The 25,595-nt window shown below is 42.9% G+C and overlaps 1 protein-coding gene across 2 annotated transcripts in view; it reads right to left on the bottom strand.

Annotated features, from left to right (window-relative positions):
* Positions 1-15,852: 15,852 nt before the first annotated feature.
* slc25a10b (solute carrier family 25 member 10b) overlaps positions 15,853-25,595 on the bottom strand; it is a 26,349-nt gene continuing 16,606 nt past the window's right edge. The window contains exons 10-12 of one of the 2 annotated variants that reach the window (XR_010455467.1): positions 23,727-23,783; positions 18,215-22,110; positions 15,853-17,890 (exon numbers count right to left, since the gene is read on the bottom strand). Coding sequence is in view for 1 of the 2 variants with exons in the window: in XM_064964576.1 (XP_064820648.1) it covers positions 22,009-22,110; positions 23,727-23,783 (159 nt within the window). In the remaining variant the exon portion in view is untranslated. Of the gene's footprint in view, positions 22,111-23,726; positions 23,784-25,595 lie in introns of both variants that reach the window. The other variant, XM_064964576.1, reaches the window with a different exon arrangement.

Below are 25,595 nucleotides of genomic sequence, written 5' to 3'. Positions count from 1 at the left end.
CTTCAACCACCTCTGGCCTGCTCGCTTCCCTACCATTGAGGAAGTACAGTTCCCGCTCAGCCCAGTCAAAACTGTTCGCTGCTCTGGCCCCCAATGGTGGAACAAACTCCCTCACGACGCCAGGACAGCGGAGTCAATCACCACCTTCCGGAGACACCTGAAACCCCACCTCTTCAAGGAATACCTAGGATAGGATAAGTAATCCTTCTCACCACCCCCCCCCTTAATGATTTAGATGCACTATTGTAAAGTGGCTGTTCCACTGGATGTCAGAAGGTGAATTCACCAATTTGTAAGTCGCTCTGGATAAGAGCGTCTGCTAAATGACTTAAATGTAAATGTAAATATATACCTCAGTGGGAGTGTCTATTATATATACCTCAGTGGGAGTGTCTATTATATATATCTCAGTGGGTGTGTCTATTATATATACCACAGTGGGAGTGTCTATTATATATACCTCAGTGGGAGTGTCTATTATATATACCTCAGTGGGAGTGTCTATTATATATACCTCAGTGGGAGTGTCTATTATATATACCTCAGTGGGAGTGTCTATTATATATACCTCAGTGGGAGTGTCTATTATATATACCTCAGTGGGAGTGTCTATTATATATACCTCAGTGGGAGTGTCTATTATATATACCTCAGTGGGAGTGTCGTTTAGTTAACGTTGTTCTATTAAACCTCAGTGCTTAATGTCCAAAAGTGGAAGTCACATCATAGGATCTCTTTTTTTATTATTATATTATTATTATATTATTATTATATTATTATTATATTATTATTTCCATTTCCCCTGAAAACCGGAACATCTGGTAGTTGGGGACTCAGCAGATGCTTGTCCAGAGGTATTTACAGTTCAACCACATGTCCTAGTAAGTACATTTTAGAAAGACAAGTGCAAGTATAAGTGCAAAGAAGGCAAGGATGTTTGTTGTTCTTGGTAGGGGGGAGGGTGCTGTGGGATTACAGGCACACACACACACAGACACACACACACAGACACGTTAGGCACACACACACACACACACACACACACACACACACACACACACACACACACACACACACACAGACAAACAGACACACACAGACACACACACGCACAGACACACAGGCACGCACAGGCACACACACACACACACACACAGACAAACAGACACACAGACACACAGACACGCACACACGCACAGGCACGCACACACACACAGACACACACAGACACGCACACAGCCACACACACACACACAGACACACACACACACACACACACAACTTCTCAAGGACTCAGACCGAGTAAACTTATAATGGAATATCTCAGTGACTGTAAAGGGATTGATCGAGATGGGCCCCAGCCAAGGGACCTACATTATCACACACACACACACTTCTAGGTAAATTCCCACTAGCTAATTTGAGCTGTAATTTCTAACAGTGGGTTTCCTCCTCTTCACCTCTCCACCGGATCTCCTCTGACCTTCTCCTGGATAACGCTCCTACTGCTTCCTGTTAGGTCTAACCTTTCCTCTCTGTCTGTCTGTACTATACTGCTTCCTGTTAGGTCTAACCTTTCCTGTCTGTCTGTCTGTACTATACTGCTTCCTGTTAGGTCTAACCTTTCCTCTCTGTCTGTCTGTACTATACTGCTTCCTGTTAGGTCTAACCTTTCCTCTCTGTCTGTCTGTCTGTACTATACTGCTTCCTGTTAGGTCTAACCTTTCCTCTCTGTCTGTCTGTACTATACTGCTTCCTGTTAGGTCTAACCTTTCCTCTCTGTCTGTCTGTACTATACTGCTTCCTGTTAGGTCTAACCTTTCCTGTCTGTCTGTCTGTACTATACTGCTTCCTGTTAGGTCTAACCTTTCCTCTCTGTCTGTCTGTACTATACTGCTTCCTGTTAGGTCTAACCTTTCCTCTCTGTCTGTCTGTCTGTACTATACTGCTTCCTGTTAGGTCTAACCTTTCCTCTCTGTCTGTCTGTACTATACTGCTTCCTGTTAGGTCTAACCTTTCCTCTCCGTCTGTCTGTACTATACTGCTTCCTGTTAGGTCTAACCTTTCCTCTCCGTCTGTCTGTACTATACTGCTTCCTGTTAGGTCTAACCTTTCCTCTCTGTCTGTCTGGACTCCTACTGCTTCCTGTTAGGTCTAACCTTTCCTCTCTGTCTGTCTGTACTATACTGCTTCCTGTTAGGTCTAACCTTTCCTCTCTGTCTGTCTGTACTCCTACTGCTTCCTGTTAGGTCTAACCTTTCCTCTCTGTCTGTCTGTACTATACTGCTTCCTGTTAGGTCTAACCTTTCCTCTCTGTCTGTCTGTCTGTACTATACTGCTTCCTGTTAGGTCTAACCTTTCCTCTCTGTCTGTCTGTACTATACTGCTTCCTGTTAGGTCTAACCTTTCCTCTCCGTCTGTCTGTACTATACTGCTTCCTGTTAGGTCTAACCTTTCCTCTCCGTCTGTCTGTACTATACTGCTTCCTGTTAGGTCTAACCTTTCCTCTCCGTCTGTCTGTACTATACTGCTTCCTGTTAGGTCTAACCTTTCCTCTCCGTCTGTCTGTACTATACTGCTTCCTGTTAGGTCTAACCTTTCCTCTCTGTCTGTCTGTACTCCTACTGCTTCCTGTTAGGTCTAACCTTTCCTCTCTGTCTGTACTATACTGCTTCCTGTTAGGTCTAACCTTTCCTCTCTGTCTGTCTGTACTATACTGCTTCCTGTTAGGTCTAACCTTTCCTCTCTGTCTGTCTGTACTATACTGCTTCCTGTTAGGTCTAACCTTTCCTCTCTGTCTGTCTGGACTCCTACTGCTTCCTGTTAGGTCTAACCTTTCCTCTCTGTCTGTCTGTACTCCTACTGCTTCCTGTTAGGTCTAACCTTTCCTCTCTGTCTGTCTGTACTATACTGCTTCCTGTTAGGTCTAACCTTTCCTCTCCGTCTGTCTGTACTCCTACTGCTTCCTGTTAGGTCTAACCTTTCCTCTCTGTCTGTCTGTACTATACTGCTTCCTGTTAGGTCTAACCTTTCCTCTCCGTCTGTCTGTACTATACTGCTTCCTGTTAGGTCTAACCTTTCCTCTCTGTCTGTCTGTCTGTACAATACTGCTTCCTGTTAGGTCTAACCTTTCCTCTCTGTCTGTCTGTCTGTACTATACTGCTTCCTGTTAGGTCTAACCTTTCCTCTCTGTCTGTCTGGACTCCTACTGCTTCCTGTTAGGTCTAACCTTTCCTCTCTGTCTGTCTGTACTATACTGCTTCCTGTTAGGTCTAACCTTTCCTCTCCGTCTGTCTGTACTCCTACTGCTTCCTGTTAGGTCTAACCTTTCCTCTCTGTCTGTCTGTACTATACTGCTTCCTGTTAGGTCTAACCTTTCCTCTCTGTCTGTCTGTACTATACTGCTTCCTGTTAGGTCTAACCTTTCCTCTCCGTCTGTCTGTACTCCTACTGCTTCCTGTTAGGTCTAACCTTTCCTCTCTGTCTGTCTGTACTATACTGCTTCCTGTTAGGTCTAACCTTTCCTCTCTGTCTGTCTGTACTATACTGCTTCCTGTTAGGTCTAACCTTTCCTCTCTGTCTGTCTGTACTATACTGCTTCCTGTTAGGTCTAACCTTTCCTCTCTGTCTGTCTGTACTATACTGCTTCCTGTTAGGTCTAACCTTTCCTCTCTGTCTGTCTGTACTCCTACTGCTTCCTGTTAGGTCTAACCTTTCCTCTCTGTCTGTCTGTACTATACTGCTTCCTGTTAGGTCTAACCTTTCCTCTCTGTCTGTCTGTACTATACTGCTTCCTGTTAGGTCTAACCTTTCCTCTCTGTCTGTCTGTACTCCTACTGCTTCCTGTTAGGTCTAACCTTTCCTCTCTGTCTGTACTATACTGCTTCCTGTTAGGTCTAACCTTTCCTCTCTGTCTGTCTGTACTATACTGCTTCCTGTTAGGTCTAACCTTTCCTCTCTGTCTGTCTGTACTATACTGCTTCCTGTTAGGTCTAACCTTTCCTCTCTGTCTGTCTGTACTATACTGCTTCCTGTTAGGTCTAACCTTTCCTCTCTGTCTGTCTGTACTATACTGCTTCCTGTTAGGTCTAACCTTTCCTCTCTGTCTGTACTATACTGCTTCCTGTTAGGTCTAACCTTTCCTCTCTGTCTGTCTGTACAATACTGCTTCCTGTTAGGTCTAACCTTTCCTCTCTGTCTGTCTGTACTATACTGCTTCCTGTTAGGTCTAACCTTTCCTCTCTGTCTGTACTATACTGCTTCCTGTTAGGTCTAACCTTTCCTCTCCGTCTGTCTGTACTATACTGCTTCCTGTTAGGTCTAACCTTTCCTCTCTGTCTGTCTGTACTATACTGCTTCCTGTTAGGTCTAACCTTTCCTCTCTGTCTGTACTATACTGCTTCCTGTTAGGTCTAACCTTTCCTCTCTGTCTGTACTATACTGCTTCCTGTTAGGTCTAACCTTTCCTCTCTGTCTGTACTATACTGCTTCCTGTTAGGTCTAACCTTTCCTCTGTCTGTCTGTACTATACTGCTTCCTGTTAGGTCTAACCTTTCCTCTCTGTCTGTCTGTACTACACTGCTTCCTGTTAGGTCTAACCTTTCCTCTCTGTCTGTCTGTACTATACTGCTTCCTGTTAGGTCTAACCTTTCCTCTCTGTCTGTCTGTGTGTCTGTCTGTGTCTGTCTGTACTGTACTGCTTACTGCTCTGATGTTGTCCAGAAATGTAACAGTGATGTGAATTTAGTTGTATATTTCTGTGTATTCTTGTGAACTGTTAGATATTACTGCACTGTTGGAGCTAGAAACACAAATATTTCTTTGCACCCGCAATAACATCTGCTAAATATGTGTATGTGACCAATAACATCTGTTAAATATGGACCAATAACATCTGCTAAATATGTGTATGTGACCAATAACATTTGATTTGATTGGACTCCAGGAAAATCTGACACGTACGTGCACAGTGTCTGTGTTTCATTGAAAGGGCGACGTGAGGTGGATGAATGGAAGAACGGAGAGATGAAGGACGTTAGGTGTCTCTTTATTGTTGACTCTGACAGCGTAGAGTGTATGTGACCCTGAAGGATGTTAGGTGTCTCTTTATTGTTGACTCTGACAGCATAGAGTGTATGTGACCCTGAAGGACGTTAGGTGTCTCTTTATTGTTGACTCTGACAGCGTATGTGACCCTGAACATTGTTTCTGTAGCTGGAAGTTCACTCAGCTCTCAACACTCCCGTTGGTTTTTCCCATTTTCGTCATACGCTTATTGTTGTCTTTATAGAAACTACATTTATTCTAATGTGTTGGCGTCAGAGAGAGAGAGAGAGAGAGAGGAACAAGATGGAGAGAGAGAGAGAGAGAGAGAGAGAGAGAGATTAGCCTCTTCCCCATAGAGAGAACTACTACTAGTGCCCTAAATGATACCCTCTTCCCCATAGAGAGAACTACTACTAGTGCCCTAAATTATACCCTCTTCCCAATAGAGAACTACTACTAGTGCCCTAAATGATACCCTCTTCCCCATAGAGAGAACTACTACTAGTGCCCTAAATGATACCCTCTTCCCCATAGAGAGAACTACTACTAGTGCCCTAAATGATACCCTCTTCCCCATAGAGAGAACTACTACTAGTGCCCTAAATGATACCCTCTTCCCCATAGAGAAACTACTACTAGTGCCCTAAATGATACCCTCTTCCCCATAGAGAACTACTACTAGTGCCCTAAATGATACCCTCTTCCCCATAGAGAGAACTACTACTAGTGCCCTAAATGATAACCTCTTCCCCATAGAGAACTACTACTAGTGCCCTAAATGATACCCTCTTCCCCATAGAGAACTACTACTAGTGCCCTAAATGATACACTCTTCCCTATAGAGAACTACTACTAGTGCCCTAAATGATACCCTCTTCCCCATAGAGAACTACTACTAGTGCCCTAAATGATACCCTCTTCCCCATAGAGAGAACTACTACTAGTGCCCTAAATGATTCCCTCTTCCCTATAGAGAGAACTACTACTAGTGCCCTAAATTATACCCTCTTCCCCATAGAGAGAACTACTACTAGTGCCCTAAATGATACCCTCTTCCCCATAGAGAGAACTACTACTAGTGCCCTAAATGATACCCTCTTCCCCATAGAGAACTACTACTAGTGCCCTAAATGATACCCTCTTCCCCATAGAGAACTACTACTAGTGCCCTAAATGATACCCTCTTCCCTATAGAGAACTACTACTAGTGCCCTAAATGATACCCTCTTCCCCGTAGAGAACTACTACTAGTGCCCTAAATGATACCCTCTTCCCTATAGAGAGAACTACTACTAGTGCCCTAAATGATGCCCTCTTCCCCATAGAGAACTACTACTAGTGCCCTAAATGATACCCTCTTCCCCATAGAGAACTACTACTAGTGCCCTAAATGATACCCTCTTCCCCATAGAGAACTACTACTAGTGCCCTAAATGATACCCTCTTCCCTATAGAGAGAACTACTACTAGTGCCCAAAATGATACCCTCTTCCCCATAGAGAGAACTACTACTAGTGCCCTAAATGATACCCTCTTCCCTATAGAGAGAACTACTACTAGTGCCCTAAATGATACCCTCTTCCCCGTAGAGAGAACTACTACTACTAGTGCCCTAAATGATACCCTCTTCCCCATAGAGAGAACTACTACTAGTGCCCTAAATGATACCCTCTTCCCCATAGAGAACTACTACTAGTGCCCTAAATGATACCCTCTTCCCCATAGAGAGACCTACTACTAGTGCCCTAAATGATACCCTCTTCACTGTAGAGAGAACTACTACTAGTGCCCTAAATGATACCCTCTTCCCCATAGAGAGAACTACTACTAGTGCCCTAAATGATACCCTCTTCCCCATAGAGAGAACTACTACTAGTGCCCTAAATGATACCCTCTTCCCCATAGAGAACTACTACTAGTGCCCTAAATGATACCCTCTTCCCCATAGAGAGAACTACTACTAGTGCCCTAAATGATACCCTCTTCCCCATAGAGAGAACTACTACTAGTGCCCTAAATGATACCCTCTCCCATAGAGAACTACTACTAGTGCCCTAAATGATACCCTCTTCCCCATAGAGATAACTACTACTAGTGCCCTAAATGATACCCTCCCCCATAGAGATAACTACTACTAGTGCCCTAAAGAGGAAACATCGTGTGATTTAGGAGCCACCCATATGTCTTTGATTTAGTGTGGCCTGTAGGGCAGCTGACTTTCACCACAGGTCTAATGAATAGAGTCCCATCAGAGAGGAGTGTGTGTGTGTGTGTGTGTGTGTGTCTCTGTGTGTGTGTGTGTCTGTTTCTGTGTGTGTGTGTCTGTGTGTGTGTGTGTGTGTGTTTGTGTCTGTGTCTGTGTGTGTGTGTGTGTGTGTGTACATGTTTAATGGCACACCTCACACTGTAAAGGTGCTGTGATTTCTGTGTTTCTCAAAAGCGGTGGTATTTCAGTTCCTTTCAGCCAGAGGACCATAGCTGATCCTGCTGAAGGACTCTGGACGGTTTTACCCACAATCTTTAAATGACGACACCATCAAGGCACGTAGAGGACGGCACTCAGAAGACCAGAAGTAAATGTCTGGGAAATGGACTGCACCAACATTCAGGCCCAAGAGCAGCGTGTTGCAAATTATTATGGCTCAGCACTGTGTCTGTCTGTGTGTGTGCGTAATGTGTGTGTGCGTAACTGTGTGTGTGCGTAACTGTGTGTGTTTGTCTGTCTGTCTGTGTGTGTAACTGTGTTGTGTGTGTGTAACTGTGTGCTTGTCTGTGTGTGTAACTGTGTTGTGTGTACTGTGTCTGTGTGTGTGTGTAACTGTGTGTGTTTGTCTGTGTGTGTGTGTAACTGTGTGTGTTTGTCTGTGTGTGTAAATGTGACGTGTGTGTGTGTGTGTCTGTCTGTGTGTAACTGTGTGTGTGTGTGTTACTGTCTGTGTGTGCAAATGGACGTGTGTGTCTGTCTGTGTGTGTAACTGTGATGTTGTGTGTCATAATTGTGTGTGTAACTGACCGTGTTCTGTCTGTGTGTATGCAAATGTGTCTGTCTGTGTGTGTATCTGTGTGTTTGTGTGTGTGTGTCTGTCTGTGTGTGTTACCTGTCTGTGTGTGTAACTGTTGTGTGTGTGTGGACGTCTGTGTGTGTGTGTCTGTCTGTGTGTGTAAATGGACGTGTCATTGTCTGTCTGTGTGTGCAAATGTGTGTGTGTGTGTTACCTCTGTGTTTGTATGCAAATGGCTGTCTGTGTCATGTAACTGTGTTTGTATGTGTGTGTCTGTCTGTGTGTTAACTGTTTGTGTGTGCGCGTCTACATACTCCATCTCTTCAGAACCATATATATGCAAATAGATACACGTGGATCAATTAAACATACATTTGTATGCAAATGACTGTTCATTACCTCATATTTTGTATGCAAATGACTGTTCATTACCTCATATTTTGTATGCAAATGACTGTTCATTACCTCATATTTTGTATGCAAATGACTGTTCATTACCTCATAATTTGTATGCAAATGACCGTTCATTACCTCATATTTTGTATGCAAATGACTGTTCATTACCTCATATTTTGTATGCAAATGACTGTTCATTACCTCATATTTTGTATGCAAATGACTGTTCATTACCTCATAATTTGTATGCAAATGACTGTTCATTACCTCATAATTTGTATGCAAATGACTGTTCATTACCTCATTTTTGTATGCAAATGACTGTTCATTACCTCATTTTTGTATGCAAATGAAGGCAGCATTCTAACCCTGTAACCCTTCAATCAACATCCATATTAAATCTAACATTGTCATTAGCAGAGAGAGGAGGGAGGGAAGCGCTAGTAAGGTACACAATAGTACATTTTGGTAGATAGAAGGGGCTCTTTGGTAAAAGGGGTAAATTGGTCATCAAAAAGTAGGGAGGAGGCACTCTTCATATAATGAATTAAAATGCCTTTATTAGTCTGGCATGTTCAATAGACACTACGTTTTTTTTTTAACTGACGCGTTTGGGCTGCAGGGCCTTCGTCAGGGAGAACAAGAAAAGGAATACAAGGTCCTCTTTTGAACAGCTTTTCAATCAGCCCTAATTGGAAGAAGGAGAGGTAACATAATTGATTGGACAACACCTAGTAAGCAATATTATATACATTAAAAAGGTGAAATACTGTAGCTATGTTATCGTAAAAATACAACTCCAAACTAGAAGTATCAGAACACTTAGAAAGGTAGTTCTAACCTTAGATATGACTGGGAGAAGTGTCAGGAATAAGAAAGCTATACATTCCATAGTACATTAGAACACAGCAAAACATGAACAACAACAGTCTAACCGTCGCTGAGGGCAATAGAGCGACATGTTTTAGTAGGATGAGAGGCCTCGTAACGATCCCACCTCTCAGCACCAGAGAAGACATTGTTAGTCATATAGGCAGAACATATTGCTGAGAGGTGGGACTCAGTCCAGTGCTGAGAGGTGGGATTCAGTCTGGTGATGAGAGGTGGGATTCAGTCTGGTGATGAGAGGTGGGATTCAGTCTAGTGATGAGAGGTGGGATTCAGTCCGGTGATGAGAGGTGGGATTCAGTCTAGTGATGAGAGGTGGGATTCAGTCCAGTGATGAGAGGTGGGATTCAGTCCAGTGATGAGAGGTGGGATTCAGTCTGGTGATGAGAGGTGGGATTCAGTCTAGTGATGAGAGGTGGGATTCAGTCTAGTGATGAGAGGTGGGATTCAGTCTAGTGATGAGAGGTGGGATTCAGTCTAGTGATGAGAGGTGGGATTCAGTCTGGTGATGAGAGGTGGGATTCAGTCCAGTGCTGAGAGGTGGGATTCAGTCTGGTGATGAGAGGTGGGATTCAGTCTAGTGCTGAGAGGTGGGATTCAGTCTGGTGATGAGAGGTGGGATTCAGTCCAGTGATGAGAGGTGGGATTCAGTCCAGTGATGAGAGGTGGGATTCAGTCCAGTGATGAGAGGTGGGATTCAGTCTGGTGCTGAGAGGTGGGATTCAGTCTAGTGCTGAGAGGTGGGATTCAGTCTAGTGATGAGAGGTGGGATTCAGTCCAGTGATGAGAGGTGGGATTCAGTCTGGTGATGAGAGGTGGGATTCAGTCCAGTGCTGAGAGGTGGGATTCAGTCTAGTGCTGAGAGGTGGGATTCAGTCTGGTGCTGAGAGGTGGGATTCAGTCTAGTGCTGAGAGGTGGGATTCAGTCTAGTGATGAGAGGTGGGATTCAGTCCAGTGATGAGAGGTGGGATTCAGTCTGGTGATGAGAGGTGGGATTCAGTCCAGTGCTGAGAGGTGGGATTCAGTCTAGTGATGAGAGGTGGGATTCAGTCTGGTGATGAGAGGTGGGATTCAGTCCAGTGCTGAGAGGTGGGATTCAGTCTGGTGATGAGAGGTGGGATTCAGTCCAGTGATGAGAGGTGGGATTCAGTCCAGTGATGAGAGGTGGGATTCAGTCCAGTGATGAGAGGTGGGATTCAGTCTGGTGCTGAGAGGTGGGATTCAGTCTGGTGATGAGAGGTGGGATTCAGTCTGGTGATGAGAGGTGGGATTCAGTCCAGTGATGAGAGGTGGGATTCAGTCCAGTGCTGAGACGTGGGATTCAGTCCAGTGCTGAGAGGTGGGATTCAGTCCGGTGATGAGAGGTGGGATTCAGTCCAGTGATGAGAGGTGGGATTCAGTCCGGTGATGAGAGGTGGGATTCAGTCTAGTGCCGAGAGGTGGGATTCAGTCCAGTGATGAGAGGTGGGATTCAGTCCAGTGATGAGAGGTGGGATTCAGTCCAGTGATGAGAGGTGGGATTCAGTCCAGTGCTGAGAGGTGGGATTCAGTCTAGTGCTGAGAGGTGGGATTCAGTCTGGTGATGAGAGGTGGGATTCAGTCCGGTGATGAGAGGTGGGATTCAGTCCAGTGATGAGAGGTGGGATTCAGTCCAGTGATGAGAGGTGGGATTCAGTCTGGTGCTGAGAGGTGGGATTCAGTCTAGTGCTGAGAGGTGGGATTCAGTCCAGTGCTGAGAGGTGGGATTCAGTCCAGTGCTGAGAGGTGGGATTCAGTCCGGTGATGAGAGGTGGGATTCAGTCCAGTGATGAGAGGTGGGATTCAGTCCAGTGATGAGAGGTGGGATTCAGTCTAGTGCCGAGAGGTGGGATTCAGTCCAGTGATGAGAGGTGGGATTCAGTCCAGTGATGAGAGGTGGGATTCAGTCCAGTGATGAGAGGTGGGATTCAGTCCAGTGCTGAGAGGTGGGATTCAGTCTAGTGATGAGAGGTGGGATTCAGTCCAGTGCTGAGAGGTGGGATTCAGTCCAGTGCTGAGAGGTGGGATTCAGTCCGGTGATGAGAGGTGGGATTCAGTCCAGTGATGAGAGGTGGGATTCAGTCTGGTGATGAGAGGTGGGATTCAGTCCGGTGATGAGAGGTGGGATTCAGTCTGGTGATGAGAGGTGGGATTCAGTCCAGTGCTGAGAGGTGGGATTCAGTCCAGTGCTGAGAGGTGGGATTCAGTCTAGTGATGAGAGGTGGGATTCAGTCTGGTGATGAGAGGTGGGATTCAGTCCAGTGATGAGAGGTGGGATTCAGTCTGGTGATGAGAGGTGGGATTCAGTCTAGTGATGAGAGGTGGGATTCAGTCTAGTGCTGAGAGGTGGGATTCAGTCTGGTGATGAGAAAAAAGACAGCTTCTATCTCAAGGCCATCAGACTGTTAAACAGCCACCACTAACATTGAGTGGCTGCTGCCAACACACCGACTCAACTCCAGCCACTTTAATAATGGAAATTGATGGAAATTGATGTAAAAAGTATCACTAGCCACTTTAAACAATGCCACTTAATATAATGTTTACATACCCTACATTACTCATCTCGTATGTATATACTGTACTCTATATCATCTACTGCATCTTGCCTATGCCGCTCTGTACCATCACTCATTCATATATCTTTATGTACATATTCTTTATCCCTTTACACTTGTGTGTATAAGGTAGTAGTTGTGAATTGTTAGGTTAGATTACTCGTTGGTTATTACTGCATTGTCGGAACTAGAAGCACAAGCATTTCGTCGCATTAACATCTGCTAACCATGTGTATGTGACCAATAACATCTGCTAACCATGTGTATGTGACCATTAACATCTGCTAACCATGTGTATGTGACCATTAACATCTGCTAACCATGTGTATGTGACCATTAACATCTGCTAACCATGTGTATGTGACCATTAACATCTGCTAACCATGTGTATGTGACCATTAACATCTGCTAACCATGTGTATGTGACCATTAACATCTGCTAACCATGTGTATGTGACCATTAACATCTGCTAACCATGTGTATGTGACCATTAACATCTGCTAACCATGTGTATGTGACCATTAACATCTGCTAACCATGTGTATGTGACCAATCACATCTGCTAACCATGTGTATGTGACCATTAACATCTGCTAACCATGTGTATGTGACCAATAGCATCTGCTAACCATGTGTATGTGACCAATCACATCTGCTAACCATGTGTATGTGACCATTAACATCTGCTAACCATGTGTATGTGACCAATCACATCTGCTAACCCTGTGTATGTGACCATTAACATCTGCTAACCATGTGTATGTGACCAATAGCATCTGCTAACCATGTGTATGTGACCATTAACATCTGCTAACCATGTGTATGTGACCATTAACATCTGCTAACCATGTGTATGTGACCATTAACATCTGCTAACCATGTGTATGTGACCATTAACATCTGCTAACCATGTGCATGTGACCATTAACATCTGCTAACCATGTGTATGTGACCAATAACATCTGCTAACCATGTGTATGTGACCATTAACATCTGCTAACCATGTGTATGTGACCAATCACATCTGCTAACCATGTGTATGTGACCAATCACATCTGCTAACCATGTGTATGTGACCATTAACATCTGCTAACCATGTGTATGTGACCATTAACATCTGCTAACCATGTGTATGTGACCATTAACATCTGCTAACCATGTGTATGTGACCATTAACATCTGCTAACCATGTGTATGTGACCATTAACATCTGCTAACCATGTGTATGTGACCAATAACATCTGCTAACCATGTGTATGTGACCATTAACATCTGCTAACCGTGTGTATGTGACCAATAACATCTGCTAACCATGTGTATGTGACCATTAACATCTGCTAACCATGTGTATGTGACCATTAACATCTGCTAACCGTGTGTATGTGACCAATAACATCTGCTAACCATGTGTATGTGACCATTAACATCTGCTAACCATGTGTATGTGACCATTAACATCTGCTAACCATGTGTATGTGACCATTAACATCTGCTAACCATGTGTATGTGACCAATAACATCTGCTAACCATGTGTATGTGACCATTAACATCTGCTAACCATGTGTATGTGACCATTAACATCTGCTAACCATGTGTATGTGACCATTAACATCTGCTAACCATGTGCATGTGACCATTAACATCTGCTAACCATGTGTATGTGACCATTAACATCTGCTAACCATGTGTATGTGACCATTAACATCTGCTAACCATGTGTATGTGACCAATAACATCTGCTAACCGTGTGTATGTGACCATTAACATCTGCTAACCGTGTGTATGTGACCAATAACATCAGCTAACCATGTGTATGTGACCATTAACATCTGCTAACCATGTGTATGTGACCATTAACATCTGCTAACCGTGTGTATGTGACCAATAACATCTGCTAACCATGTGTATGTGACCATTAACATCTGCTAACCATGTGTATGTGACCATTAACATCTGCTAACCATGTGTATGTGACCATTAACATCTGCTAACCATGTGTATGTGACCAATAACATCTGCTAACCATGTGTATGTGACCATTAACATCTGCTAACCATGTGTATGTGACCATTAACATCTGCTAACCATGTGTATGTGACCATTAACATCTGCTAACCATGTGCATGTGACCATTAACATCTGCTAACCATGTGCATGTGACCATTAACATCTGCTAACCATGTGTATGTGACCATTAACATCTGCTAACCATGTGTATGTGACCATTAACATCTGCTAACCATGTGCATGTGACTAATAACATCTGCTAACCATGTGTATGTGACCATTAACATCTGCTAACCATGTGTATGTGACCATTAACATCTGCTAACCGTGTGTATGTGACCATTAACATCTGCTAACCATGTGTATGTGACCATTAACATCTGCTAACCATGTGTATGTGACCAATAACATCTGCTAACCATGTGTATGTGACCATTAACATCTGCTAACCATGTGTATGTGACCAATAACATCTGCTAACCATGTGTATGTGACCATTAACATCTGCTAACCATGTGCATGTGACTAATAACATCTGCTAACCATGTGTATGTGACCATTAACATCTGCTAACCATGTGCATGTGACCAATAACATCTGCTAACCCTGTGGATGTGACCAATAACATCTGCTAACCCTGTGTATGTGACCAATAACATCTGCTAACCATGTGTATGTGACCAATAAGATTTGATTTGATATTGTCAGAATGAATATATCAAGTAGATGAGCTATTGGATTGGAGGATTGGAGCAGCTCCTGGCAGACCAATCAAAACAGGAACAATTCAAAAAAGAAAAAAGGGGGAGACTAATGTTGTTATTTTCAGGCAAGATGGCAGTTGTTTATGTGGTGAAAAAAGCAATGCATTTAAATAAATATGTTGTTTTCTGAATGATACTAACCGTTTTAAAATGTGTTTAAAGAGCTGAAAGCCAGCGAAACAGAGGTCTTGAAAGATTAGTGTGGTCCTGTCGTCACAAAAAAAGCACACTGCCGAAACACATCGTGGTTGTGAAAGAGAGGACGGTTGTCTCCGGTCGTGAAAGAGGGGACGGTTGTCTCCGGTTGTGAAAGAGAGGACGGTTGTCTCCGGTTGTGAAAGAGAGGACGGTTGTCTCTGGTTGTGAAAGAGAGGACGGTTGTCTCTGGTCGTGAAAGAGAGGACGGTTGTCTCCGGTCGTGAAAGAGAGGACGGTTGTCTCCGGTCGTGAAAGAGAGGACGGTTGTCTCCGGTCGTGAAAGAGAGGACGGTTGTCTCCGGTCGTGAAAGAGAGGACGGTTGTCTCCGGTCGTGAAAGAGAGGACGGTTGTCTCCGGTCGTGAAAGAGAGGACGGTTGTCTCTGGTTGTGAAAGAGAGGACGGTTGTCTCTGGTTGTGAAAGAGAGGACGGTTGTCTCTGGTTGTGAAAGAGAGGACGGTCTCTGGTCTCTGTGAAAGAGAGGACGGTTGTCTCCGGTCGTGAAAGAGGGACGGTTGTCGTGAAAGAGAGGACGGTTGTCTCTGGTCGTGAAAGAGGGGACAGTTGTCTCTGGTCGTGAAAGAGAGGACGGTTGTCTCTGGTCGTGAAAGAGGGGACAGTTGTCTCTGGTCGTGAAAGAGAGGACGGTTGTCTCTGGTCGTGAAAGAGAGGACGGTTGTCTCTGGTCGTGAAAGAGAGGACGGTTGTCTCTGGTTGTGAAAGAGAGGACAGTTTCGTCAGTTTCTCTAATGTGTTTCTGGTTCAACGGCTTTCTGATACCTTAAAGAGAACCATATTTCATAGCTCCTCACCAGGCGATGAGTGAAGACGGAGCTTCAGAACTGAAGAGCACTGCTCACCACGACCAATAGGGGGAGACAGAGTATCAATAAACAGACAGACCCTGGACACATGTCAGCAAGGAGAGCCATTAGCCCCCCCCTCCAAACACACCCAGAGAGAAAACGACAGTTATTAATTATTAGTATTTTAATTCAAAAAACAAATCTACAAAATACAGACCCATACATGTACAGCCGCACAGAGCTGGGTCCTACAATCTCATTTCCATTCCCAGAGATTGTGTGTGTGTGTGTGTGTGTGTGTGTGTGTACAAGGGGTGGTTCCCAATACCACTCTTTAATAATGGCCCATCAAATACAGTCAAACAATTAACTGAAACACACACTCACAAGCACACACACAACCTCACAGTAGGATTTATGAATGAATCCTCTCTCAGTCACACAACAGACAAGTGTCTGTTGATAATCATGTTACTCATTCAGAATGACCAGGCTCCCAAACACACACAGTACCATGCTGCCCCCTGGAGGCCACAGAGGGAAAGGCATCCTGACTCACTGGAACTCACTGTGGGGTGTGTCCCCCAAATGGCCCTATTTACATACAGATAAATGTTTGTCTGAGATGAGTGCACCTGTGTGTGTGTGTGTGTGTTTAATAAAGTGCCTTAAAGACAGCAGTTTCATCCAGGTCCCAGTAAACAGTATCTCTAACTCACAGTATCTCTGAATGACCTCCTATAGGGCCCTATGGGGCCTGGTCAAAGGCAGGGTACAACCTACTCACTATACGTCTCTCATCTCTGTCCAGTTATCTCTCCTCGTCACATTGCCCTTGGTGGGAATTTCTACCGTTGTCCCGAACCACAGATCTAGGATCAGATCACCTAGCCCCAACAGTAACTTTAACTGGTAGGGGGATGCAACTAATGTCTGACCCAGAATCAGTGCCTAGGGGCAACTTCTTCTGTGTAGTACCTTTGTCTGTAAGCATGTGATGGCTTTATAGCCATGTTGTTATGGCATTATAACCTGTTATGCAGCATCCCTTATAGGCAGGAATAGGACCCTATGTCACCCTATGTCACAAACGTCTCTGAGATGATGACGTGAGATTCACAAGATTCTAGTTATAGCACTGACCCCCTGTTACAGTAATAAGCATCACCTATGAACATGAATAGCACTGATCTGTTACAGTAATAAGCATCACCTATGAACATGAATAGCACTGATCTGTCACAGTAATAAGCATCACCTATGAACAGGAATAGCACTGATCTGTTACAGTAATAAGCATCACCTATGAACATGAATAGCACTGATCTGTTACAGTAATAAGCATCACCTATGAACATGAATAGCACTGATCTGTTACAGTAATAAGCATCACCTATGAACATGAATAGCACTGATCTGTTACAGTAATAAGCATCACCTATGAACAGGAATAGCACTGATCTGTTACAGTAATAAGCATCACCTATGAACATGAATAGCACTGATCTGTTACAGTAATAAGCATCACCTATGAACATGAATAGCACTGATCTGTCACAGTAATAAGCATCACCTATGAACAGGTATAGCACTGATCTGTTACAGTAATAAGCATCACCTATGAACATGAATAGCACTGATCTGTCACAGTAATAAGCATCACCTATGAACATGAATAGCACTGATCTGTTACAGTAATAAGCATCACCTATGAACATGAATAGCACTGACCCCGTTACAGTAATAAGCATCACCTATGAACATGAATAGCACTGATCTGTTACAGTAATAAGCATCACCTATGAACATGAATAGCACTGATCTGTTACAGTAATAAGCATCACCTATGAACATGAATAGCACTGATCTGTCACAGTAATAAGCATCACCTATGAACATGAATAGCACTGATCTGTTACAGTAATAAGCATCACCTATGAACAGGTATAGCACTGATCTGTTACAGTAATAAGCATCACCTATGAACAGGTATAGCACTGATCTGTTACAGTAATAAGCATCACCTATGAACATGAATAGCACTGATCTGTCACAGTAATAAGCATCACCTATGAACTGGAATAGCACTGATCTGTCACAGTAATAAGCATCACCTATGAACATGAATAGCACTGATCTGTTACAGTAATAAGCATCACCTATGAACTGGAATAGCACTGATCTGTCACAGTAATAAGCATCACCTATGAACATGAATAGCACTGACCCCCTGTTACAGTAATAAGCATCACCTATGAACATGAATAGCACTGATCTGTTACAGTAATAAGCATCACCTATGAACATGAATAGCACTGATCTGTTACAGTAATAAGCATCACCTATGAACAGGTATAGCACTGACCCCCTGTTACAGTAATAAGCATCACCTATGAACAGGTATAGCACTGATCTGTTACAGTAATAAGCATCACCTATGAACAGGTATAGCACTGATCTGTTACAGTAATAAGCATCACCTATGAACATGAATAGCACTGACCCCCTGTTACAGTAATAAGCATCACCTATGAACATGAATAGCACTGATCTGTTACAGTAATAAGCATCACCTATGAACAGGTATAGCACTGATCTGTTACAGTAATAAGCATCACCTATGAACAGGTATAGCACTGATCTGTTACAGTAATAAGCATCACCTATGAACATGAATAGCACTGACCCCCTGTTACAGTAATAAGCATCACCTATGAACATGAATAGCACTGACCCCCGTTACAGTAATAAGCATCACCTATGAACATGAATAGCACTGATCTGTTACAGTAATAAGCATCACCTATGAACAGGAATAGCACTGACCCCCTGTTACAGTAATAAGCATCACCTATGAACATGAATAGCACTGATCTGTTACAGTAATAAGCATCACCTATGAACATGAATAGCACTGATCTGTCACAGTAATAAGCATCACCTATGAACAGGTATAGCACTGATCTGTCACAGTAATAAGCATCACCTATGAACATGAATAGCACTGATCTGTCACAGTAATAAGCATCACCTATGAACAGGTATAGCACTGATCTGTTACAGTAATAAGCATCACCTATGAACATGAATAGCACTGATCTGTTACAGTAATAAGCATCACCTATGAACATGAATAGCACTGACCCCCTGTTACAGTAATAAGCATCACCTATGAACAGGTATAGCACTGATCTGTCACAGTAATAAGCATCACCTATGAACAGGTATAGCACTGATCTGTTACAGTAATAAGCATCACCTATGAACAGGTATAGCACTGATCTGTCACAGTAATAAGCATCACCTATGAACAGGTATAGCACTGACCCGTCACAGTACATGACCATTTGAGTCATTTACACTCTTATCCAGAGCCATTAGGGTTAAGTGTCTTCCCTTCTCGAGGGCACAACAACAGATGTATTACCTAGTCAGCTCGGGGATTCGACACGGCAACCTTTCGGGTTACTGGCCCGACGCTCTTCACCACGAGGCTCCCTGCCGCTGTTACAGTGTTATGAACATGAAGAGGGCCCTTTGTCACCGTCACCCCCCGATGTGACAGTATCTGAGATGGTTTCAGTTAGAACCACAATGTTGTAGTGATCCACAGTCATACCTGTAATACATTATAGTAATACATACTACTACAACTACTACAGTGCTAGTAATACATACTACTACAACTAGTGATACATACTACTACAACTAGTGATGCATACTACTACAACTAGTGATGCATACTACTACAACTAGTGATTCATACTACTACAACTAGTGATGCATACTACTACAGTGCTAGTAATGCATACTACTACAGTGCTAGTAATACATACTACTACAGTGCTAGTAATACATACTACTACAGTGCTAGTAATACATACTACTACAGTGCTAGTAATACATACTACTACAGTGCTAGTGATACATACTACTACAGTGCTAGTGATACATACTACTACAACTAGTGATACATACTACTACAACTAGTGATACATACTACTACAACTAGTGATACATACTACTACAACTAGTGATACATACTACTACAACTAGTGATACATACTACTACAACTAGTGATACATACTACTACAACTAGTGATACATACTACTACAACTAGTAATACATACTACTACAACTAGTGATACATACTACTACAACTAGTGATACATACTACTACAACTAGTAATACATACTACTACAACTAGTATACATACTACTACAACTAGTAATACATACTACTACAACTAGTACACTACTAGTAATACATACTACTATAACTAGTAATACATACTACTATAACTAGTAATACATACTACTACAGCTAGTAATACATACTACTACAGCTAGTACACTACTAGTAATACATACTACTACAGCTAGTAATACATACTACTACAACTAGTAATACATACTACTACAGCTAGTACACTACTAGTAATACATACTACTACAGCTAGTACACTACTTGTAATACATACTACTACACTGCTTGTAATACATACTACTATAACTAGTACACTACTAGTAATACATACTACTATAACTAGTACACTACTAGTAATACATACTACTATAACTAGTACACTACTAGTAATATATACTACTATAACTAGTACACTACTAGTAATACATACTACTACAACTAGTAATACATACTACTATAACTAGTACACTACTAGTAATACATACTACTATAACTAGTACACTACTAGTAATATATACTACTATAACTAGTACACTACTAGTAATACATACTACTACAACTAGTAATACATACTACTACAACTAGTACACTACTAGTAATACATACTACTATAACTAGTACACTACTAGTAATACATACTACTACAACTAGTAATACATACTACTACAACTAGTAATACATACTACTATAACTAGTACACTACTAGTAATACATACTACTACAACTAGTACTACATACTACTATAACTAGTACACTACTAGTAATACATACTACTACAACTAGTAATACATACTACTATAACTAGTACACTACTAGTAATACATACTACTATAACTAGTACACTACTAGTAATATATACTACTATAACTAGTACACTACTAGTAATACATACTACTACAACTAGTAATACATACTACTATAACTAGTACACTACTAGTAATACATACTACTATAACTAGTACACTACTAGTAATATATACTACTATAACTAGTACACTACTAGTAATACATACTACTACAACTAGTAATACATACTACTATAACTAGTACACTACTAGTAATACATACTACTACAACTAGTAATACATACTACTACAACTAGTAATACATACTACTATAACTAGTACACTACTAGTAATACATGAGGACTGGTGTGGTGTGGAATGGAACAGGTTTGGGTGATACATGATGATGATGGTGGAAGGCTACAATATAAACACACATTAACACTGTTTAGGGAGTGAACTCAGGTGACACTATGTTCCCTACGTAGTGCACTACTTCTGACCAGAGCTACATGTTAAGTGCACTACAGATTAAGGGTCATGCACTATATAGGGAATAGTGTATGATTTGAGGCGCAGTCCCCATTGAGAACGGCACTATTGATGATGGCAGATGCATGAAGATGATGTCACAGCAGGGTTTGACTGGCGTTGCTATGACAACTCTTCCTGTGGACAAGGCTGTGATGGTGCAGGTGTAGGCAGTTCCTTCGTAGTCTTTTCCCCTGGTGATTGGTTGATTTCCAGAGCAGGTTAAAGAGGGCTGGGTAGGATGGCAGACATTCCATCCCTACAACCACCTCTCTGTGTGATTGGACAGCTCAGGGCCATGGGGGGGTGTGGCACTGTGGCTGTGACAGGTGATTGGTTGATTTCCAGAGCAGGTGAAAGAGGGCTGGTTAGGATAGCAGACATTCCATCCCTACAACCACCTCTCTGTGTGATTGGACAGCTCAGGGCCATGGGGGGGTGTGGCACTGTGGCAGTGACAGGTGATTGGTTGATTTCCAGAGCAGGTGAAAGAGGGCTGGTTAGGATAGCAGACATTCCATCCCTACAACCACCTCTCTGTGTGATTGGACAGCTCAGGGCCATGGGGGGGTGTGGCACTGTGGCAGTGACAGGTGATTGGTTGATTTCCAGAGCAGGTTAAAGAGGGCTGGGTAGGATAGCAGACATTCCATCCCTACAACCACCACTCTGTGGGATTGGACAGCTCAGGGCCATGGGGGGGGGGGGGGGTGGCACTGTGGCAGTGACAGGGGATTGGTTGACGTTTGCAGGGGACAGGGGGTTAGAGGGTAAAGGTCGTAGGTCATGGAGCGTGCTCAGGAGATGATGACGATGCCGAAGTTGTTCTTGAGCTGCTCTAGGAAGATGAAGGTGAGCACCGTGTGAGGAATCAGACGGATCCCTGCAGGAACAAGACCCTGCAACCCCATTGGACAGTTAGTTAGCATTCTGACATCATTTGACAGTCAGCCAAGACCTATCCAACATTGTTACATGTGATTGAACATTGGGCACTTAGTCAAGACCCTGACATGGGATTGGACAGTTGGTCTACATGCTGACGTGATTGGACAGTAGAGACCTTGCAATGCAATTGGGCAGTTAATTAACTTTCTTGCAACTGCATTGGACATTTAGTCAAGACCTTTACACAGGGATGGACAGCTGATTAAAACCTTGCAATCCCATTGGACAGGCTTGGACCATATGTTTAGGCCCTGACACTGGATGGGACAGTCAGCCAATACCCTTCCATCTGATTTAGTCAATGACTCAAGACCCTGATGTGTAAATGGCCAGAGAATAACTTTACCCAGGATTCACCTTAGCCTTCATATATATATATGTTAAGGTAAGACCCAGCCTTCATATATATATGTTAAGGTAAGACCCAGCCTTCATATATATACGTTAAGGTAAGACCCAGCCTTCATATATATATATGTTAAGGTAAGACCCAGCCTTCATATATATACGTTAAGGTAAGACCCAGCCTTCATATACATGTTAAGGTAAGACCCAGCCTTCATATACATGTTAAGGTAAGACCCAGCCTTCATATATATATGTTAAGGTAAGACCCAGCCTTCATATATATATGTTAAGGTAAGACCCAGCCTTCATATATATATGTTAAGGTAAGACCCAGCCTTCATATACATGTTAAGGTAAGACCCAGCCTTCATATATACATGTTAAGGTAAGACCCAGCCTTCATATATATATGTTAAGGTAAGACCCAGCCTTCATATATATACGTTAAGGTAAGACCCAGCCTTCATATACATGTTAAGGTAAGACCCAGCCTTCATATATATACGTTAAGGTAAGACCCAGCCTTCATATACATGTAAAGGTAAGACCCAGCCTTCATATACATGTAAAGGTAAGACCCAGCCTTCATATATACATGTTAAGGTAAGACCCAGCCTTCATATATACATGTTAAGGTAAGACCCAGCCTTCATATATACATGTTAAGGTAAGACCCAGCCTTCATATATACATGTTAAGGTAAGACCCAGCCTTCATATATACATGTTAAGGTAAGACCCAGCCTTCATATATACATGTTAAGGTAAGACCCAGCCTTCATATATACATGTTAAGATAAGACCCAGCCTTCATATATACATGTTAAGGTAAGACCCAGCCTTCATATATATATGTTAAGGTAAGACCCAGCCTTCATATATATATGTTAAGGTAAGACCCAGCCTTCATATATATATGTTAAGGTAAGACCCAGCCTTCATATATATACGTTAAGGTAAGACCCAGCCTTCATATATATATACGTTAAGGTAAGACCCAGCCTTCATATACATGTTAAGGTAAGACCCAGCCTTCATATACATGTAAAGGTAAGACCCAGCCTTCATATACATGTTAAGGTAAGACCCAGCCTTCATATACATATGTTAAGGTAAGACCCAGGATTACAAGATAAGTTAAAAACTCTAGTCTCTGTCAGAAAGAGAGTCACCCCGAGAGTGTGTGTGTGTGTGTGTGTGTGTGTGTGTGTGTGTCTCACCTTGTAGAATGCCATGGGTCCTTCTTTAGCCGTCACTCTCAGACAGTGTATCACACCCTGAAACACACACACACACACACACACACACACACACATGGTGAGAGAGTTGGATGAAGGGAAGAAAAGAGGGTTTGGAGAGGGATGGATGGATGGAGAGATGAAAAAGAGGGATGGATGGATGGAGAGATGAAAAAGAGGGATGGATGGATGGAGAGATGAAAAAGAGGGATGGATGGAGAGATGAAAAAGAGGGATGGATGGAGAGATGAAAAAGAGGGATGGATGGAGAGATGGATGGAGAAATGAAAAAGAGAGATGGATGGAGAAATGAAAAAGAGAGATGGATGGAGAAATGAAAAAGAGAGGGATGGATGGAGAAATGAAAAAGAGGGATGGATGGAGAGATGAAAAAGAGGGATGGATGGAGAGATGAAAAAGAGGGATGGATGGAGAGATGAAAAAGAGGGATGGATGGAGAGATGAAAAAGAGGGATGGATGGAGATGAAAAAGAGGGATGGATGGAGAGATGAAAAAGAGGGATGGATGGAGAGATGAAAAAGAGGGATGGATGGAGAGATGAAAAAGAGGGATGATGGAGAGATGAAAAAGAGGGATGGATGGAGAGATGAAAAAGAGGGATGGATGGAGAGATGAAAAAGAGGGATGGATGGAGAGATGAAAAAGAGGGATGGATGGAGAGATGAAAAAGAGGGATGGATGGAGAGATGAAAGAGAGGGATGGATGGAGAGATGAAAGAGGGATGGGTGGAGAGATGAAAGAGAGGGATGGGTGGAGAGATGAAAGAGAGGGATGGATGGAGAGATGAAAGAGAGGGATGGATGGAGAGATGAAAGAGAGGGATGGATGGAGAGATGAAAAAGAGAGGGATGGATGGAGAGATGAAAAAGAGAGGGATGGATGGAGAGATGAAAAAGAGGGATGATGGAGAGATGAAAGAGAGGGATGGATGGAGAGAGAGACGAAAAAGAGGGATGGATGGAGAGAGAGATGAAAAAGAGGGATGGATGGAGAGAGAGATGAAAAAGAGGGATGGATGGAGAGATGAAAAAGAGGGATGGATGGAGAGATGAAAAAGAGGGATGGATGGAGAGATGAAAAAGAGGGATGATGGAGAGATGAAAAAGAGGGATGGATGGAGAGATGAAAAAGAGGGATGGATGGAGAGATGAAAAAGAGGGATGATGGAGAGATGAAAAGAGGGATGGATGGAGAGATGAAAAAGAGAGATGGATGGAGAGATGAAAAAGGGATGGATGGAGATGAAAAAGAGGGATGGATGGAGAGATGAAAGAGAGGGATGGATGGAGAGATGAAAGAGAGGGATGGATGGAGAGATGAAAGAGAGGGATGGATGGAGAGATGAAAGAGAGGGATGGATGGAGAGATGAAAGAGAGGGATGGATGGAGAGATGAAAGAGAGGGATGGATGGAGAGATGAAAGAGAGGGATGATGGAGAGATGAAAGAGAGATGATGGAGAGATGAAAGAGAGGGATGATGGAGAGATGAAAGAGAGGGATGGATGGAGAGATGAAAGAGGGGATGGATGGAGAGATGAAAGAGAGGGATGGATGGAGAGATGAAAGAGAGGGGATGGATGGAGAGATGGAAATGAAAGAGAGGGATGATGGAGAGATGAAAGAGAGGGATGATGGAGAGATGAAAGAGAGGGATGGATGGAGAGATGAAAGAGAGGGATGGATGGAGAGATGAAAGAGAGGGATGATGGAGAGATGAAAGAGAGGGATGGATGGAGAGATGAAAGAGAGGGATGGATGGAGAGATGAAAGAGAGGGATGGATGGAGAGATGAAAGAGAGGGATGGATGGAGAGATGAAAGAGAGGGA

Source organism: Oncorhynchus masou, unplaced genomic scaffold (genome assembly GCF_036934945.1).
Source record: "Oncorhynchus masou masou isolate Uvic2021 unplaced genomic scaffold, UVic_Omas_1.1 unplaced_scaffold_828, whole genome shotgun sequence".
Taxonomy (NCBI): domain Eukaryota; kingdom Metazoa; phylum Chordata; class Actinopteri; order Salmoniformes; family Salmonidae; genus Oncorhynchus; species Oncorhynchus masou.
Note: the sequence above shows the minus strand (reverse complement) of the source record. Positions and strands in the feature narration are given on the sequence as shown.